At 37.5% G+C, this 22,052-nt stretch overlaps 1 protein-coding gene across 1 annotated transcript in view; it reads right to left on the reverse strand.

Moving 5' to 3' along the window:
* The window catches only part of CWC27 (CWC27 spliceosome associated cyclophilin), a 169,311-nt gene that overhangs the window by 64,511 nt on the left and 82,748 nt on the right, over window positions 1–22,052 (reverse strand). The window contains exon 11 of the mRNA XM_008161865.3: window positions 9,528–9,631. Within this exon, the coding sequence (XP_008160087.2) occupies window positions 9,528–9,631 (104 nt within the window). The remainder of the gene's footprint in view (window positions 1–9,527; window positions 9,632–22,052) is intronic.

Genomic DNA, 22,052 nt, shown 5'->3' on the forward strand with positions numbered 1-22,052 from the left:
AAAAAAAGTAACATTTAAAATGGTATTTTCCTCCACTGATGATTTACATTGGCTTCTGCCAGTGCCCAAAGGCTCTAGCAATTCAGGATCACCTTACTCTAATTTCAGGAACCGAGAAGATTAGAAGCTGTACCTGTACAGGCCTGTCCACTTCCAGCTGACCTGCACGAATAGGGAAAAGCCCTGAGGCAGCCAGACCCAAAGCGAGAGGTAGTCTCAAACATCTACTTTCCAGGCCCTGCACCCGTTCCCCCAACCCTTCCCCTAAGAGGCTGCTAACAGCACGGCACTGCCTTTCAGCCCCACCCCTGTAGCCCATGAATTCAGCAAATTTTCCTAAGGGGAAGAGTTGCCCAAAACCCCGGACCTCCATTCTTCACTGGCTCTTAGCCTTGAAATTCTTCACTTCCTTTTAGTTCTCCAATGTCTTAAAAGATTTTTCAAAAAGATTTCTAATGCTTTTTTTAGCAGTCTAATTTGCTATAAAACCTATTGAGTTTTTAATATCAACTATTATTTTTTATTTCTAGATTTCCTTTGTTTTAAAATCTGCTTGTTCTTTATATTTTTAAATGTATTTCTTGAAATATATTATACATACTTTTTTAACATTCAAGTGTCTAAATAAAATCTAGAGAACGTGTGCATCTGATTTTGTAGTCTGTTCCTTCTAATAGTTTTTGTCAGGGTGTCTGAACTGAGTGTGTGTGTGTGTGTGTGTGTGTGTGCGCTCATTCTGAGCTACTCATTTTCTTTTGTACTTTCTTCAAGGACAGGGAATAAAAGTGGGTTCCTCCTGAAAGGATTTATGTTTCCTTGTATCAGACTTCTGGGGGCACTAAGAATCCAGGATCATTTCCAACTAAATTCTTGGCTGGAGAATTTTGAGGCCACCCAGGCTCAGTGAATTGGGGCTCCAAACTGATGGGAAGGCTGCCTTGTGGCTACAGTCCCTAGGACATGCTCTTGCCCTAAAATATTCTGTGCCATAATTCAAGATAGGCAGTTTTCCTGCAGTCCTCTGATGACGGTGAGGTGGCTGCTAATTGCTAATTCTCCCTGCCACTAAGAGTGAAATCTCTGGGTCCCCAACCAAATAGGAGAGTCTTTTATTAGACAACTACTACCTGGGGAAGCCTTAGGCTTATATTCCCTCACTGTGAGACTTCAAAAAAGTGCCCCAGTTCACCCAGTTTATCAATTGTCATTAGAGTTAAAGCTACATCTAGTCCTCCACTTACTTCTCTTCCTTCATATATTTACTTATTCCCTGGTCTGAGTATTCCTTGTTTTGTTTTTATTTTTATTTCAAGTTCATAGGAACATATGAGAAGATATTTTCATGTTATATCCAACATTTTTAGTTGTTTTCAGTGGGAGGATCGGTTTGGACTCTTAGGCTGTCATGTTGCCAGAAACTGATTTTCTATAACATTTAAAATTTTGTCATCCATTCCAAAATTATGTTTAGTTTTTGAAAAGGCACAATAAGCATGATAATATTGTGCTCTTTAAAGGACTCTAGGTTTACTAAGGGGTTTCAAAAACAAGTATTCTCACCAAAACCAAAGTGAAGTTTAATAAATACCAATTAAAACTTTATAAACTGTATCTACTCGAGGTTGGATCAAATTGAAGAATGGAGTCATGGAAGATCACTGGACTGGAAGCCAGGGGACCTGAGTTCTAGTCCTATTAATCTGCTGTGTGCTTCTGGGTAAGTCCCTTAATTGGCTGGCCTTTGGTTTCCCATGTATATAATCGAAGGGAAGGGCTGGATGTTCCACTTAGAACCCAAACTGTGACGACTGCACAGAAGTATTCAATGTAAATAGAGCATACTCAAGATCCGAGTTTTGATGCACAAGGTATTTCTTAAAGCGAGCCTACTTTCACATTTTAAACATACTGCAGCACAGTGTTTTAAATAAGCTTACACTCTGGTGTGGCCACTTTAAAAAAACAATATAAACTACTTTTGTACTTCAAAATAGATGTTTAATGATTCTTAATATTTTGACATCATCTTAGTTCTGAGAACTCTATTATTCTCTTTGTTCTTCCTGGCATTTCAAATTCTTTAATGTAGCTATTAGTATAATTTAGGGATTATCTGCCTTTTGCATGAGAAATTACTAATATTCAAGAGCTGCATCTGTACCATGTGCCAGGAGTTGATGTGAAGAATTCTAAAACTATAACCATCTAAAACTGTCAGCATATTGCATTAATCATTTAAAAAAATCAATCTAATGCCACACAGATTAACCTGTCCAAAGTAAGTTTTAATGCAACATATTCACAGGTTTACACTATAAAGCTGTGAAAAGAGTATCTTTTTCAAATTTGATTAAGTGCTGCAAGATGCTGAAGAAAGTCAGCACTCAAATGAATTATATGTTTGATGTCATTTTTGGCAAAACCTCAGAAAATGTCACATAAAAGAAAAACATCATACTTAAAATAAGGTCTTGACAGCAGTCTGGAATAGTTAAGAACTCCATTCCTAAATGGGAATGCTGGTTGTAATCAAACTTTTAATGACGAGAGTAGTCCCCTTGCCATGAGACAATTTAAATACCAAGACAAAATAAAAAACACCACATGCTCTCTCTCTCTCTCTCTCACACACACACACACACACACACACACACACACACACACACACAGCCCTCACCTCATTTACTTTCTAAAATGGACAAATTTGTAATTATGTCAGTTCAGGCTCCAAATATCTAATGCAATTTATAAAATTTCCTTGCAGATTTATCAGTGGCCACTTGAGATGTGAGGAGGTGGCAGGCTACCAGGCAGTGTCAGCAGGTTTCTGCTTGTGTTTTGTTTTAATTTATGAGCATTCTAAATAACTCCCATCGTAATGAGATGAAGTCCCTGGGTGCCAGTACCCTCACATCTTCTAAACCTAGAGCTGAAGATGGTAGGAATTTTTCATCTCTTCACCACATTCATGTCTTCTCTATCTTACTCTGTCTGATATGATAGAATTAAGAGGAACAAATACCCCTAAAAGCAGGTTATACGGTACATTTAAGAGTTACTGGCCAATTTCACTTGAAAGTTTTTTAAAAAAATGTGTATGACAAACAAGATTATAATAAAATATTATGGCAAAGAATACAAATGTATATTTCTGGCATAAAGATTAAAAAGCCAAGAAAAATAAATATCACAAAGTTAACTGGCTGTCTTTGGAAGAAGTATTACAAGATGATCTTTCTTTTTATCTATATGCTTTTCTATATTTCTGATACTTTTTGCAAAGGACATATGTTACTTTCAAAATTGGAAGAAATAATATAGCTTTTATTAACAATTACCACCAAATATTAATGCTTAGCTGTATCAATGAGCAAACTTAATTTTACTAGATTAGGAATGGCATCAATATTAATAATAAGACAAACTAGAGTTATGACAAATATAGCTAAAGGCTCTTGTTAAATTTCCTACATTGGAATTACGTCAATCACCAGGCAGAAAGAATGCTTATTAAAAAACTATATAGAGATAGTGAAGGGCTGCAGAGAGATACCCTTAACATAGGTTCCTAGAGATGAGTCCTAAGTTACCATTAGGAGGTCTGCAGGATGGTATAGAATTCAAGAAATAGAAAAATATATAAACTAGTTAGAGTTTATTTTTCAATGCACATAAAAATTAAATATGCTCATAATGTATGGTTCTAAAATAAATTTCAACAAGACTTGCTCTTGATGTCTAGATATCCAAAAAAGAACAAAGTGCTTTATGGACTCTCAAATTAAAGATGATCATCTCATATTCACTATACCAAGAGATTAGATTCTTTGTCTAATTGTGAGGCTATGTACATCTTTACACTAGCTATATACCTTTAAAAGTCTTTATTATTTAAAAAATTATATGACTGTAAGACATATGGCTAGAAATGTGCTTTCTGGCTCATGAAGGTAATAACATGTATGCATTAAAATTTCACCGGGGAGACTGGTGGTCCTGACTACAAAGGGAAGCTTTATTTTTCAAAGACTTCCAGGGAATAGGATGCTCTGCACAACTGAATATTTCAGATAAGAGAATCTTATCTTTAATTTGCTAAAATGACGATTTTTTTTTGTCAATTAGGTTAGAATCATTGCCCATTCTCTATCTTATTAAGCAATAATAAATACCAGCTAAACTTTTCTTAATGAATCAAGATTATTATAATGAGCATCTGACATGTTCTCTAAGAATAAATGAAGTATCATCTACAGCAAAGGTTTCCATAATAATCCACTCCTATGCTCCTGTGTTTCCTTACTTACCTAGTGTCAGGTGGTCAGCTTCCACCTCTTGCTGCCATCAAAATAGATGTCCTTACCTATGTCTTTCTCTCTCACTTTTTTAGCCCAGTAATATAGTTGGCTAGAGAGATCCACAGGCCAGTCCCTGCCCTTGCTTTTCTTTTGCTTGTTCATTTATTTACTAGAGGCCCAGTGCATGAAATTCATGCACTGGGGGGGGGGGGGGTGAGAACCTCAGCCCAGGCCTAAGCTGGCAGGTGGACATCCCTCTCGCAGTCTGGGAGCCCTCGCTCCTTACCACCCCCCTGCTCACTGCTCCTTACCGCTCGGCTCGCTGCTCCTTAGCACTGCTGTGGAGGTGGGAGAGGCTTCCGCCATCACCGCTGCGCTCACCAGCTGTGAGCCTGGATTCTGGCTGAGCGGTGCTCCCCCTGTGGGATTGCACTGACCACCACGGGGCAGCTCCTGCGTTGAGCGTCTGCCCCCTGGTGATCAGTGTGCATCATAGTGACTGGTGGTTCTGGTTGTTCCACTGTAATGGTTGCTTAGGTTTTTATTATATAGATTGTTTAATTCTTGAGATATATAGCTAATATAGTTATAAATTTTATGAATTTGCCCTCTTAAAGGGTACTCTCCCTGACTTTTATTATTCTTTAGTCTATTTTGAACTTAGAACCAGATAATCAATTTGTTAGCACCCTGACCAAAGTAAGAAACAAAGAGTATTACTGTTGGTAATACTGGTCCAAGAGGCTTTCTACGAATCAAGGGCATATACTTTCACTTTTCTACATAAATGACATTAAAAGTTAGTACATAGATTAAAAGTAGACTATAGTAAAAATAGGTCTCATACTTCTGGACCCCAATAAAAATAATTCAAGAGTACCTGAAGAAAGTGAACTACTTAGAAAATAAGATTTTTGCTTAGTTTGCTCAAAAAGAGGAATTAATTCTACACGGTATCGGACACAGCACAAAGCTAACATTCCAAAGGGATTTCTGTTTCTTATAAAAACCAAGATTAAGCTAGTTTAACATTATAGGTTAGATAGATGAAAAGTAGTCAAAAACTATAGATACACTTTCACAACCTATCAAACCTGAGGGGCCTTAGTCTGCCTTAATCCAGAATTAAAAAGTTAGTTTGAGGAAACCTGAAATGGACCAGTGCAATTTGAGAGGAACTAAGCACCTCAGGGATGTGCTTCATGAAGAGGCTTTAAAATTCTTTCTTGATTTACAAGCTCCGGTTGCCCCTTCCTCCTCTAATTTCTGGCACTAGCCATAGAGCAGGTATTGTGTGCTTAGAACTTTGAAAAGAGGATCTGACACCTTATCTCCCTAAAGCTGATTAGAGAATATGTTCAAACCTATATCTCTAAGTGACTATGTGCAGTTTGGTACTAGTTTGATATGATGAAAATTAAAAAAACCTGGGAAGTACTTAGAAACACAATTTAATGAAAAGGATTATATAGTTTATTAAAGTACTTGACAGAGCCAACACAGGAAACTAACTCTGTCTCCAATTAACTACCAATCTTATTTAAAATTTATTACCCCCCACAAACGTCCTCTTTACAGGCCTGGGTGATTTACAGGGGGACTAACGAGACTCCTGGGCTGCAAACAGAACTGTCCTGCAGCACATCTCTCCTGACAATGCTGTCTCTAAGTAAAACTTCTTATTTACCCACATTGGGGTTTACAGCCTACTGCAACTTTGCATTCAACAAAGATATGTAACACCTTAGAATTTTAAGTTCAATTTCATGCCACTATAAAAATTCTAATTATCTACACTAATAAAAAAGTAAGATGCAAATTGACCATACCTTCGCGATGCCCACCAGCCAATCAGGAGTATGCAAATTAATCCAACAAAGATGGTGGGTTAATTTGCATATGCAGGCACCGAGCGGCCGGGGGCGGGGCGGGACCCTTGTGTCATCGCCATGGTGCTGACGCAGGTGTTCCGCCCCGCCCCTGGCCGCTCCGGGCCTCTGGGCAGCGTGAGAAGGCGGAAAGGCAGCTCTAGGCCAGAGCGAAAAGGCGGGTCCGGCTGGAGCGAAGTGGTGCCGGCAGCCTGGGGAAGGAAGGCCCATTCTTACACAAATCTTTGTGCATCGGGCCTCTAGTATGACTATAATAATGATTTTATCCCTTGACATTCTGTTTCTTTCATTTACTAAAGACTTCTTTTATAGATTATCTAAATCTTTTAAAAAGTAAATAGATGGCAAACCAATGGCAAAAGTGAACAGGTCATGTTTAGATAATGCTCTTCTTATACAGATATATAATTATATCCATTATTTGACAATATCTTCATGATATAAGGAATATCAGATCTTGAGCTTTACTAGGAAGACTGAAAATGCCTGGTCTTAGTACTTTCCTGTTTATTTTTTTAATTTAAATTTTTTTATTGTTTAAAGTATTACATCTCCTTTTCCCCCCACTGACCTCTCCCCAGCTGTCCCCAACCCCCAGCATATGCTCTCACCCCCCTAATGTCTGTGTCCATTGGTTATGCCTATATGCTTGCATACAAGTCCTTTGGTTAATCTCTTACCCCCGCCCACACACACACCTTCCCCTTCCTTCTCTCTGAGGTTTGACGGTCTGTTCGATGCTTCTGTGTCTCTGGATCTATTTTTGTTCATCAGTTTATGTTGGTCATTATATTCCACAAATGATGAGTGAGATCACGTGATATTTACCTTTCTCCAACTGGATTATTTCACTTAGCACAGTTTGCCGCTCTGTTGACTGAGTTTGCCGACCACTGTCATATACTACCCTTTACCTCTTTGCACACAACATGCCACAATTGCCTAATCCTCACAGCTTCCAACTACATGGTAACATTTAGTCTAGCAGTGGTTGGCAAACTCATTAGTCAACAGAGTGACAAACGGTGGCTGCAGTTTGCTGACCACTGGCTTAGCATAATGCTCTCCAGGTCCATCCATGCTGTTGCAAAATGGTAAGAGTTCTTTCTTTTTTACATCAGCACAGTATTCTATTGTGTAGATGTCTCACAGTTTTTTAATCTACTCATCTGCTGATGGGCACTTAGGCTGTTTCCAAATCTTGGTTATTGTAAATTGTGGTGCTATGAACATAGGGTGCATATATCCTTTCTGACTGGTGTTTCTGATTTCCTGGGATATATTCCTAGGAGTGGGATTACTGGGTCAAGTGGGAGTTTTATTTCCTGTTTATTTTTTGAGAAATAATAATATTCCAAAGAATTCTTATAATTATTAGTGTTACATATAATGAGCACTGAATGTTACTGTCAAAATTACTATGAAAACTAAAATTAATGTATTTTTAGTCCCTTCGGATTAGGAGATGTAGTCTATGCATCCAGATAAAAATTCCTGGGAAAGGTAGGTCTATCTTACACAATTTACTACACACCAAAATATCTACATGGCTCTTTTTTAATATTGATTATCTACTTCTAAGATAGTTGGCAAATTAAATTGCTAGATATAAACAAACAAACAGGAAAGTACTAAGACCAGGCATTTTCAGTCTTTTCATATCATGTTCAAAAGACCAAATCATATGGAGTTGCTATAATACTCAAATAATTTAGTCTTGGACTAAAAGGAAGTGGCTTACAAAAGCCTGATATGTAGCCATATAGCTCAAACAAGAAATCTTTCCTGAATATATTCAGGAGGGTATTCAGCTCAACTGATGCATGACGTTATAAAGTCATGGTCAAATAACACTTTCCTACTTCTTTTTATGTGATAATCTTACCATGCAAATGCATATGAGAACCTCTGGATCTGTTCCCAGAGTTTACATAGTCCTAAACTTGGAGCATCTGTTGGCTGGGAAGATAGGTTAAGTTCTACATACGTTCAAGGATGCCTAAAATTCTACTTTGTTTCCACAATGCTTTGCAGTGAGATGGCTCATGGTATCATTTTCAATCCTGGGGAAGAAAGACTACTAGACTTAAAAACTGCTAAGAAACATGTATATATCAAATAAAATATAATGTTTACTGAAATTCATAAATCTTTCGTACTAAATAATTTTCTATCATCTTATCAGCAACACTTGTCAATTTTAAAAGATCAAAATAAGTTTAGAGGAAATATAATCCTAAGAAAAAAGTAATCCATAATGTATTACAGATAGGGGCTAAATATGAATTTTGTTAAGCATTCTAAGAAGATAGTGACAATACAGTATTGCTCCTAGTAACACTCTTAAAAATAATAGAATCAAAATAAAATGACCAACTTAGTGTTCACATTTTGTTTTCTAAATACAAACTCCAGTAAGAGAAACTGGAGTTCCTTGGAGAAGTGCTTGAGTCCAGGTGTGCAGAAGGCAAAACACAAGATCAATCAGGAGCATCTTGTCAGAAAGTAAGAAAGAACGCAAAGGATGGGGGCAGGATGAAAGGACAGAGGCCAGCCAGAAAGGGGCAAATGCTGGTATTATTTGAACAACAAAATAAATAATGACAGTTTGGGATTAAAACATAGAATAAAATAAATGCGTATAAGCCATACGGACATAAATAAGTAAATAAATAAATAATAGAAGAGAGACCTCTCTCTTACAGAAAAATTCCAAGTAATGAAAGTAACAGGGATCAGGGACATACAAACTCACCATTACAACAACACAGTAAATAACTGTTGTCTACAGACAAGACCCACCCATGGATGCTAAAATTAGTGGGGGAAGCTTGAAAAGAAACCGAATATTTATATAGTCTTAAAGTATCTTCCCCAAATACTTATAATCTCAAAGGGAAAAAGAGTAATTTTATAGTGTAGCAGCTCAGCAAACACCACTTTAACCATGTGATCATGGTAATATCACCAGTAAAAAGACAACAGACATCCTGTTACCTCTGATATAATGCAATCTTGCCCCCAAATGCATAATCTCAATATTAACATGAGAAAACACCTGACAAACGCAAGGTGAGACATTCTACAAAATATATAAGTGAGAATCAGGAGACATGATGGAACTCTGGATGTAATCATAAAACAAAAATGACATTAATGGGAAAACTGTGAATTCCAATTCTAATAAGGTAATTCTAATAAGGTTTACAGTTAGTTACTAGTGTTGTATCAACATTAATTGCTTGGTTTTGACCATTGTACTATGATTATACAAGACCTTAACAGTGAAGGTATAAGGAAAGAAGAAGTACCAAGTTAAAATATAAGCAAATACCCTTACCTTCACTTGATTTTTCTGCTTGTTTTGCTGCATTTTCTACTTTTTTTTGTTTTGCTGCTAAGAGTTCCCGCTTTAATTGTCTTGCTTCTTTTCTGAGTTCTTCACTATAAAGCAAAAACAATCATATAAGTATAAAATATACTGAGAGAAAGTTGTTTAGCAAAAACAAGTAATTCATTAAATCTCTAAAAAAAACACAGCTTGTAATGTAATTCATTTTGTTTATGTGTATGTGTACTTGTGATACGTAAATATACTTAAAGGATATTTTTAAGTTATAATAGCAATCGATCTATATATATATAAAAGGCTAAGCAACCAGCTGACCGGCGACTGGCCGACCGGCTGGTAGGTATGACGTGCACTGACCACCAGGGGGCAGACGCTCAACATGGGAGCTGCCAAGTGACAGCAACTTTGCAGAGTGCCCTCTCGCACTCCAGGACCCTTTGGAGTATGTCAGACTGCTGGTTTCGGCCCGATTCCCGCAGGCCAGGCTGAGGGACCCCACCTGCTGGAGGGACCCCGCTCACTCTGCAGATACTCTTCGAGCCCCGGTGCCGCCCCAGTTGTGGCCGGCCGGGGAGGGACCTCGGGAGGTTGGCTCCAGGGCATGACCGGCCGTCTTGCCCAGTCCTGCTCCGTCAGCCACCTTCTAATGAATTTCCTTTCAATGTGCACTAATCCGTGCACTGGGCCTCTAGTATAATATGAATTATTATAAAATATACCCCCTTTCAAGTATATCAAACAGAATTAGGTAAGTGACAAATGACCCATTGTTTTCCCTCTAATTTACTTGCAAATTTAACATCCTAGTTTCAGTTTAATAATTTGTGGAGAGCCAAATCAAAGTAAAATTTTTAATATAAGTACTATTAACTAAACCTGGGCATACCCAAAAAGACTTGGCTTTAAAACTTACTGAATTCCTGAACTGGCACAAATAACTACCATTTATTAAGCAATTATTACAAGTTAGCAGCAGTGCTAAAATTTTTATAAACTCAATAAAAATTTTAATACCTTTTAATACCCACTTAATACCACAATTTGGCAAATAATTTCCTCTTCTGTGAAAACTACCAGACCAGTGTATTCTGATGATGAATACAATCATATATTAAAGGCAAAATGAAATGTAAATGGTGACTTCACTGTAAGCCACTAGTTAAATGACTAGTTTCAACAAGCCAGTTTTAGTACAGGAGATTCAAATTCATGCCTTGGAAAAACTTATTAACTTGTGATGAACCCTTAGGGTCACTTATGAATAATCAAAACTATGCATTTTATATCTGTGAATGTTAAACATCCACTCTATTTTCAACTAAAGCTACAGTGGATCACAAAGACTGAGACAGACACCCATGCGAAGGTTTAGTGGAATCTTAAGTCTGAATAATTCTATACTGATTCAACCTTTATTTCTTCTTCCTAATCTCTAAATCTAACATATATATTTTACCACTGTCCTATAACAGTTACCAAACTGATGGGTCTTACAATGTCAGTGACTCAGTTCTCTTTTTACCTCTTTCCCACATCAAACACACACAGCCATACTTCCCTTCTGATTAACATCTATTAGTGTGTGTGTGTGTGTGTGTGTATATATATATTATTGATTTTTTACAGAGAGGAAGGGAGAGGGATAGAGAGTTAGAAACATCGATGAGAGAGAAACATCGATCAACTGCCTCCTGCACACCCCATACTGGAGATGTGCCTGCAACCAAGGTACATGGTACATGCCCTTGACTGGAATTGAACCTGGGACCCTTGAGTTCGCAGGCCGACACTCTATCCACTGAGCCAAACTGGTTAGGGCTCTACTAGCTTTTTTAAAAAAAATTTTTCTTGACTTCAGAAAGGAAGGGAGAGGGAGTGATAGAAATATCAATGATCAGAGAGAATCACTGACTAGCTGCCTCCAGCATGAGCCCTACTGGGGATCAAGCCCACAGCCCTGACCAGGAACCGAACCTGTGACCTCCTGGTTCACAAGTTGATGCTCAACCACTGAGCCATGCTGACAGGGCAACCTTTTTAGCTTTCTTGGTCGTTCATTTGTCTGAACCTGTGCTTACTCTTCTAATAACAAAAGCCAAATCCTTAACAGTAGTTCATGGTCTACTGGTCCTATCCTAAGCCCAATTGACTCTCCATCCATTCTGGATGATTTGTTCAGCCATTTCACTGATGTGCTCAATTGCACCTTTAATTTTCTTAACTTGTTTGTCCTTATGGATACATCATAATCACCTAGAAAAGCTTGTTAAAACAACTCCCAGAAGACAAACCTCTAGAGAATATGATCTCTTTAGATATTGGATGTTGCCTGGGAATTTGCTTTTGTGACAAGTTCCCCAGGTGATTCCATTATGCACACAGGTTTGGGACCCAATGCATTAGGACCTTACTATAGAAATTATCTCTCTTTCTTACAACTTCAAGCACTCCTACTTCAAAGATCCTTTTATTCAGCCAACAAACATGATCACATTTCCTTGGACTGCGCTCCAATCAAGTGATTATTATCTTCCCAAGTGGACTCCTTGCCTGAAAGAATAGTTTGTATACACAGCCTATTGCATCAACCTCTAACTTCTTAATCTCTTGCAATCAATCCTTTTTATACTCTATTGAAACTGCTTCTGTATCAACCAAATTCAATGGCCTTTGTTCAATCCTCCTCTTCCTCTTTGGCCTATCATGCAATGATATTAACTACTCTTTCCTTCTTGAAATTCTATCCTAATCAGACTTATCTACCACTTAAGAGTCTTGATTAGCCAATTCTCCTTCTCCTAGTTACTCTTTCTCTTCTCATCCTATAATTGTTGGCATTTTTCCCATTTCCATACCCTGTACACTGGCATTTTTATCTAATCATCACATAACATCAAGTATCACCTTTACATAGGTTATTTCCAAATCTAAATGTTTTGCCCTGATTTTGGTCCTGCATTTGTAACTATCTATTACAAATCTCCATGTATATTATGTCTTTTTTTTTATTGATTTTTTACAGAGAGAGGAAGAGAGAGGGAAAGAGAGCTAGAAACATCGATGAGAGAGAAACATCGACCAGCTGCCCCCTGCACACCCACCACTGGGGATGTGCCCACAACCAAGGTACATGCCCCTGACCGGAATCGAACCTGGGACCTTTCAGTCCACAAGCCGACGCTCTATCCACTGAGCCAAACCGGTTTCGGCTCCATGTATATTAGTACTGTCCAACAGAAATGTAAGATACATACATTTCCTAGCAGCCACATTAAAGAAATGTTAAAACAACAACAACAAAAAAAACAGGTTAAATTGATATCCAAAATATTTTTCAACATGTAACCAATATAAAAATATTACTTTGATATTTTACATTCTTTTTTAGTGCTATATCTCCTAAATCTGGTGTATACTTTATACATCTCAATTCAAATTAGCCACATTTCAAGGGTCCAGATCTAGAGGAATAGCAGAGGCTACATGTCACAATAATTACAGAAGCTTTATGTCCAAACTTGAAGTCATCTCCTTCCTGCCCTAACCTGTTCCTTCTTCTGAAGTCCCTCGTTGATTGTGGAAGCACTTTCTGTTATGACCAGCCTTTAAACTTCCACTGGGACTGTCCCTGCTCCCTTCCCCTGAATCACTGTTGAAGTAAGTCATTTTTCCAGCCTCTCTCATATATAAATTATCTTCTTGACTTTCACCATCAATGCCTAGTTTAGGCTCTCATTATGTATTTCTTAGATAGATGTAATTACTTCCTATTTCTTGAAGTTATATAAACACAGGGAATAGCAACCACATCTTTGCTCTGTCCACTAAATACCCTTATCTTTTTATTATAATGATTTAAAATATTTTCACTTTGGTAAGTAATTCAGAAATGTAGATAATGTTTTCTGATGACTAAGATTATTCTGAAGGTTAAAGAGGGAATGCTGCATGGTGGGTGAATAAACATTATAAGAGTAATTTGAAGTATGCAGAGAATGAGAGGCAATGAAAGCATATACCTTAGTACTATTATAAAAGCAGTAGAGCACAGGATTAACTTTGGATTCAGAAAATCCCTTCCTCTCTGAAAAACTCAAAAAAGACAAAGTGAGATAAAAAAGTAAGTCTATAGAGATTATTAAAATATGCTTCATTATGCTGAATTTTTCATGTGATGCGTTTACAATATTGTCACAATCTTTCAGACTATTCAAACAACACCATTTGTTAGTACTTGTGGGATCCATGATTCTTGGAATGAAGTGCAAATTTCTAGTCTAGTCTTTAGATTTCAGTCTGATATTAGGGTTCCCAATCTTTTTTTTATAATTTCTTTATTGATTAAGGGTTCCTAATCTTATATTCTCTGGACTATAAGCCTATCCTTGGACACTAGAATATATTGAAATCTGATATAATGGGAATAAAATTGTAAGCCTGGAGAATACTGCTTACAAAGCAAGCACATAAACTGTGGGCTGGCTTTTGAGTCCAGACAGCATTTATTTGGCTCCCTCAGAGCCTAATTTCTGCTTGTATGGCAAAAGAAATGGCTTCTATATTGGGTGGGGGTAAGGGGGAGAGATCAACCAAAGGACTTGTATGCATGCATATAAACCTAACCAATGGACAAAGACAACGGGGGGGGGGGGGTGTGTGTGTGTGTGTGAGGGAATGAGTGGGGGGGGTTAGGAGGGTAAGGGGGGGATGAGGACACATATGTAATACCTTAATCAATAAAGAAATTAAAAAAAAGAAATGGCTTCTATAAACTATTAACTCTAAGCTAATTAATTTTTTTTCTAATAGTGTGTTTCTAATTTGAATTCATTTGAATTTTAATGTGATTTGTATGACATCACCATTATCCACCAGATAATTCTGCATTGTATATATACATATAAATTTTGGAAAATACAAAAGAGTATTAAAATGAACTAAAAGAGTTCACAAGTTCACAGATTTATTTTGGAGCTTATAAAGAAGTGAACATCTTACCCAACACTCTAGCCCCATTTCCTAGAGGTAATTACTATCAATAGTGTGTGAGGATAACATTCTAAATTATGTTTACGAAAACACACATACATGCATACATAAACATTTATACATATATGCATATATTATTAAACTTTTTTTTCAACAAAAACAAAACCATGCTATTTAATTTTCTATAACATGCTTTTACTCTCTTAATATATTTGGGGCCCAGCCAGTATAGCTCAGTGGTTGAGCGATGACCTATGAACCAGGAGGTCACGGTTCGATTCCCAGTCAGGGCACATGCCTAGGTTGCGGGCTCAATCCCCAATAGGGGGTGTGCAGGAGGCTGCCAATCAATGATTCTCTCTCATCATTGATATTTCTATCCACCTCTCCCTTCCTCTCTGAAATCAATAAAAATATAAAATGTATACATATTTGTGGACATACACTCTAAATCAGTATATACAGATCTCTTATTTCTTTAGTGAACATGCCTTAATATATTTAATCCATGCCAATGATGAACATTTAGGTTTCTTGTGATTTTTTGCTATTACAATGAGCTTGCAGAAAGCATTTTGAACATTAGTTTTGACTCATGCTCTTATACTGTAGGGTAGCTCTTGGGATTATAAGTACTTTATATTAGGGTATACTAGTATGCAGCTTATTACTAGATGGAGAGTCCAGATTACTCTTCAAGAAGGTTGAACCTATTTACTCTCTAACAACAACAGAATGTATCTTTCATATCTATCTTTCGCTTTGCACTCATAATTTCTATTTCCTTGAGGTTTTCCTATTTATGTGATAATTCTTCCTCTGAGCTTCAAGATACTTAATTCACTTTTCAACAATGTTTTTGAGTTCCAAAATCTCTTTATTTTTCTGATTGCTTTTTAGTAATGATTTCTCTAGTCTCCCTATGAATTTACATTATTTTCTTTTAGAGATATTTTTATTTCTTCCTTTAAGGATACAAGAGTCATCCGTTCTGATTGTTGTTTTATAATTTTTTTTAATCTGATAAATATTTTTAATGTAATATGCTCTGCTCCAAGGACAGAAAAAATTCCTTTTAAAAATCAGTCCAATAAAATATCAGCAGTCTAGAAATTATAGTAGCTTTTATATATTTAATAATAACAAAGAAACTACTAATTCATTCAACAATTTCTGAAGCATTTCATATTCATTTGGTACCATTCTGAGTGATAGCACAGAAATCAAGATGAATATGGAGGGGAAGAAACCTAACTTCAATAGATTGTTTAAACCCGTTTCTTCCCTCACCACTTACTCTTCTTAATAACCTGTGATCTAAGCATTTTAAGGGTAAGAAGGCTGAGGCTTACAGAGATTAAATACTTAGCCTGAAGTCACACAATCAGTAAATGGTAGAGTTAGAAACTAAAAATGAGATTGACTGATTTCTATGCTCTTTCCATTAGAGTACACTGATACTTTGAGAAAGTCTCCAAGGGAGTCTAAATTCCAAGGAGGGACAGACATAGGCCAAATACATAAAGAATAACAACAGTACATAATAAAAAGCGGTAACTGCCATGACAAAAAAATGACTAAAGCATTTTGAAATTCAGAGAAGGGAAGATTAGCACAGGCTAAATAAGGGATGGCTTCACAGAGTAGGCATGTGAACTGGGCCATGAGAGATGAGTAGGCGTGAGTCATATGGAGATCCAGTGAAGAAGATCCAGGGTGCCAAAACCAAGACAGAGAGGTGGGAAAACGCAGGTGCATGTTAGAACATTATGCTAAAGCGTAAATGTTTTAAAGGAGTTAGGGGGATGGTAACAAAAGATAGGGCTAGGATGAGAATCCGGGGCAAAGTCTAAATACTAAGCATTTGTGAGTGGCCAGGTGATAATATTTTCCTTCAATTTTTCCACAACTTTGAGCTTCCATATATATATATGTTTTACAACCAGTTTCTTAACTGCTCTTTTTGTCTTCATTTTACCCACTCTCCACCTATTTTAATACCTTACTATAACCCATACACTCCTTAGATTGCTGTCTTCTAAGAAGTAACTTATGACCTCCTAATCAAAAATTTCAACAGCTTCCCTTTAGTGGTAACGTAGACCTTAAGAGAATCTGACTTTGTTGACCATCTTACCTCAGACCCTTTGCTATCCCCAGACATACCAGATCTCCTCCTCTCCTGTTGATATTCTTTCTGTTTCCAGTGGTTTTACTCTTCTATCTCCTGCTCCTCAAATTTAGGTGCTTCTCGGTTGCCTAGTCTTAACCCTCTTCTTTTTCTTTTCTCTCTCTTCTTTAGAAATTTCATCCACGTTCAGTACTTCAATTCCATCTATCTCAATGCAGTCATTGTATAAAATCAAGATCGTCGGCCTGATGTTCTGGACACATTTCACTTTTAAGCTTAAGTTCATACTTCTAAATGCCAGATGGATACCTCTATTTAGATATCCCATAAATGCATCAATTTTATCATTTTAAAAGTCAGATTGATCATTTCAGCTCTTCAAAACCCACCACCTTATTTCTATCTTTCCGATTTTTTATAAAATCACCAGAATGCTGGCTGTGAGGCCCACCTTCAGGTACTCCCTTACTTTCTACAGCTGATAAGTAATCACCCTTCTTCCTTTACAAAGTCTCTTCTTTTCTGTGATTAGTGACAGCGGTCTGGGCTTTCATGACCTAACTATTACAGTGTTTCCTATTTGGTCTATGTGCTTCTGTTCTGATGTTTCTTCCATTCATTTTGCACATTTATGCCAAATCCTAGTCCTACAATTCTACTCCTCTGATCTTCAGATCTCCCTAAATCCTGCTGAATTGTGCACTAATTACTTTTCCGAGCATTTAATTCCCTCTCATGAGCTACCTTCAAACTACTTTTTCAACTTATCTCTCACATATCTTCTATAGTTATAATAAATTTCAGCCAAAATATACTAGTCATAATTACTTTGGCAAACTTTGGGCTTCAGCACACCTTGGCAAACTCTGAACTAGAGCACACATACCCCTTTGTTCATACCATTTCCATGACCTAAAATGGTCTTTCTTCCTATTTCTGCCTACTAAAATCTTCCTCATCTTTCAAGGTTTCCTGGAGAACGTGGCACTTAAGCATAGCCTTCGAGCAAAGTTGCCAACCTCATTGGGTGTCAGTTCTTTCATCTATAAATTGTGGCTATATTCACTACATGTATTATAGTAAGACTAATGCAAATATTAAGGATTAATATTAGTAAGAACACTATCTGGTGCTTAGGAGGCAGTTTTTTAATGATAAAATACAACCAACTCATAACTGTAAAATTACAAAAGCAATCCTATGTAATAAAGAGGGAATATGATAATTGACCAGCACATCCTTATAAAGATGGTGGCACCCACAGCCAATAAGGAGGGAATATGCTAACTGACTGCCACACCCTCAAATATGGCGGCGCGTACAGCCACAAGATGGTGGTGCCCAGTCTCCTCAGCCACGCCGAGCGGCAGATGCGTGGCACGGCTGGGCCCACCCCAGCTGCTCTGCGTGCCTGCCTCCGGAGTCCCCCAGTCCCCTCAGCCCCCCAGCCACTCAGGGCCGGCCCAAGGCACAGGCAAGCCTTGGATGTTGGCTGCCCAGCCACCCAGGGCCGCCTGAGGTGCAGGCAAGCCTCAGATGGCAGCTGCCCAGCTGCCCAGGGCCGCCCAAAGCTCAGGTAACCAGGGCCGGCCGAGGCTTGCGCTGACAGCAGTGGCAGCAGCAGAGGTGTGATGGGGGCGTCACCATCCCGCCCCTGAGGATTCCTGGACTGTGAGAGGGGGCAGGCCGGGCTGAGGGACCCCCCTCCAGTGCATGAATTTTCATGCACCGGGCCTCTAGTTAAATAAATAAAAATGATTTCAAGTAAAAATTGATGATAGAATGATACTAATTACTATTGCACTGAAGATGTCTACTCTAATGTTATTGATGGATTTTGTTTTCTTTTAAAAACTAACATCCATTACAAAATATTAAACAAAACATTTGGGTAAAAAAAAAAAAATGTTGCCCGCCTGGTGTGGCTTAATGGTTGAGCATTGCCCCAAGAACCAGGAGGTCACTGGTTTGATTCCCGGTCAGGGCACATGCCCGGTTGTGGGCTCAATCCCCAGTGTGGGGTATGCAGGAGGCAGCTGATCAATGATTCTCTCTCATCATTGCTGTTTCTATCTCTCTCTCCCTCTCTCTTCCTTCCTGAAATCAATAAAAAAATATATAAAAAATCCTGGGGATCTTTAACATCCCATAAAAAAAGAGATGTTAATGAGAAGATCTACACCCAGCATCATTATGTTGCCATAAAAAAGCAATTAATCCTTCTTTGCCTCTGTTTTATCATCAACTAAGAAGAGTCTGAGGAGGGTGTAAATTAATATTTCTTAAATGCATAATCATAATCTACACTAATAAGAGAGAAAGATTCAAATTGACCGTACCTCCGCAACACCCACCAGCCAATCAGGAGTGAGTATGCAAATTAACCTCATTGCCTCTGTGGAGACTGACAGCAGGGAGGAGGCAGCTCCCAGCATGGCCTGCTTCGCCGTCGCTGCGGCAACCCGGGAGCAAGGAAGGGCGGCCCACAGGCAGCTCCCAGCACGACCTGCTTGGTCGTTGCTGTGGTGACCCGGGAGCAGGCAAGCGTGGCCCACAGGCAGCTCCCAGCATGGCCTGCTTGGCCGTCACCGTGGCAACCTGGGAGCAGGCAAGTGGGCCCGCAGGCAGCTCCCAGCACAGCCTCAGCAACCCAGGAGCAGTGAAGTGCAGCCTGCAGGCAGCACCCAGCACAGCCTGCTTGGCAGTCGCCGCAGTGTGGAGCAGGCAGGCCCTGCAGAGAGCAGAGAACCACGGGGAGCAGGCCTAAGCCATCAGTAGGACATCCCCTGAGGGCTCCTGGATTGGAGAGGATGCAGATCAGGCTGAGGGACACCCTCTGCCCCATGCACGAATTTCGTGCATTGGGCCTCTAGTTATAATATAAATGTGAAAAGTGATTATACTCTGTAGATCATTTTATTTCAATTACTTTGGATTTAGGATCTTAAAGTCCATTATCTTAGGAAATGGTGAATGTAGAATATAGTCATCTTCATCTTAGATACAAAGAAGTAGAGTGTAGAGATAGTGAGAGATTTTTTTCAATATTGCTCACATCAGTAATGGAACGGTGAACCTGATACAGACCTCCTAATTCATTATGCAGTTTTTCACTTAATCTGCTAACTACCCACTGAGTGAAAGAAAAGTATATTTAAACTTGAGTACCTTATTTTTAAGCTAAATATTTTTTATGCAACAGAAGACACTATGAATAAGTGACTACATGGAAAAGTTTTTATAACTACAGTATGTTTATAATTTATTGGACTATTTATATTACTTTATAAAAGAGTTTGAAAATCTTGCAATTTTTTTAATCATGCAGCTTTTCAATTTGAAATTGAAGACTTAAAATGGCAATGGCATAATTTTCAGTCAGTTGTTATTTTTTCCCAGGTGTTTTTCTAATTTTCTTTAGTTTCTAGGAATGTGCCTTAGGAAAATTTTGAGTTATATCTGTTCTTTGTTCTTATGTCATAAGAAATATCTTAATATAAGGGTGGTAAGCTCAAATACTGACCTTCTCTAACATACACCTTAAAAAGAAAAGGTAAAGTTGTCAAGACTTAGCATTTGATAAGTTTTTGAAGAGAACTTTAATCTACAAAAATGAATGAAATGTGTATACATTTCTTTTATAAGACAGTAAACGAATTTGCTTAGAGACCTTGTTAAGCAAGCTGACAGATAAACACATGTCCATTACACTGTTTTTTGGATCATGGATGTAATACTTGCAGTTAGCTTAAGCTTGCAATTTCCCAACATCTGATAATAATTCATAACACATGAAAATGATTGAAAACCAAACAGTACGCCCTTCCTGGTTTTTAGTCTATTGCTTTAATAACAAAGGTATCAAATCTGTTTTTAATGAAACAACAATTTGGCTGCTGATGAAATAATGAAATAGCCGTAAAAAAGGCCATTATAGGTATTAGAACTATAGATGTAAGACATGACTTTTAGACTTTGGTATCATCAGCAGTAGCAGAGATGCATATTTACCATATATCAGAAAGTATCAGAATATGCTGTAGTTTCTACATAAATTTTGAAAATATATACACATATCCAGGAAATATCTAACCAAATTAAATCAGGGAACTCCCTGTGTGTCCAAAGCTCTGTTCTACGTATTATTGGCAGTATGGCTTTAGACAACTAAGTTAATCAATGTTAAGTCTCAGTTTTCTTATCTGGAAATGAAAATAAGAGTAAGGCTGGAAGAAAACAATATGATTCCATGGAAATTACTTAGCATTTTTAATATGGTGCTTGGCCCAGAATATATACTTAACATCAGTTAGCTTCTATTATTGCCATTATTGTTCTCACTTCTACCATCAACACTACTTTTATTCTTACTATTTAAAAACTCAGTTACCAACAAAATGAGACCACAGGCTAATTAAAGAGATTAAAAAGGCAAATCCTTCTATTTTTCTCATGGGTGCATAGATTTAAAAGCTTACTGATAGGTTTCTGCCATTGATGCACTGCTTGGACTAAAAACCATATGCTATGAAAATGGGAAATGTAACATTTAAAAAAATTAAAAATTATAAAATTCTCATATCCTAATTCTGGTCAGTAACACTTGGAACTGAATTGCTTATATTATTTCATTATGATCTACTTGAAAGATAAAAATTAAACATGACAACAAAGAAATCTTTCTTTATATATATTTACATATGTATGTTCACTAATTCTATGAGAGAGGCTAACAGAACCTACATTATTTTATTCTAAGTGATCCTGGAAAGCTTCTATCAGAAGATAGCATTTAATCTGAGAGATAATGTTCTACAGGCCCTTTGTAATCTGTTAGACCAATATGTAGGAATTGAAAAACTACATACCTATCAGTAAGTACACTGCAATTTGGAAAGAAGGAGAAATCTAACTGTACCCATATAACACCTGTAGACTTATAATCTTATTCCTTTCATTTGAAAGATCACATTTATTTTTAAATAAAAAGTTTGACATCAGATGTAGATTGTCATTAATCTTTGTAAGATCTCTTTCAAATCTTAACAAATGGTATCATCTTTTCCAAAACAGACTAAACATTGCATAAAATCATAAAATGTCCATGACAATAGTAGATGATACTGTTATTCTGTCTAAATACCAAGTAAGGAGTTCAGAATCAAACATATTATTTCACAGCAAGAACTTGGTTTAGCCCATATTTCACAGAAGTGGAGCAAATTTGTGGTGGCAGAAATTCGGTCTTTATCCATGTGTCTACTCCTCAATCCAACTTTACAAATGATATTAACTCAATATGAAAAACAAATGAGATTTCCATTTCCAGTAAGGCAGCATACTAGTAACCTGAAAACTCTCTTGCCATCAAATACCTAGAAATGTTGAATAAG

Source organism: Eptesicus fuscus, chromosome 4, assembly GCF_027574615.1.
Source record: "Eptesicus fuscus isolate TK198812 chromosome 4, DD_ASM_mEF_20220401, whole genome shotgun sequence".
In the NCBI taxonomy this organism is placed as follows: domain Eukaryota; kingdom Metazoa; phylum Chordata; class Mammalia; order Chiroptera; family Vespertilionidae; genus Eptesicus; species Eptesicus fuscus.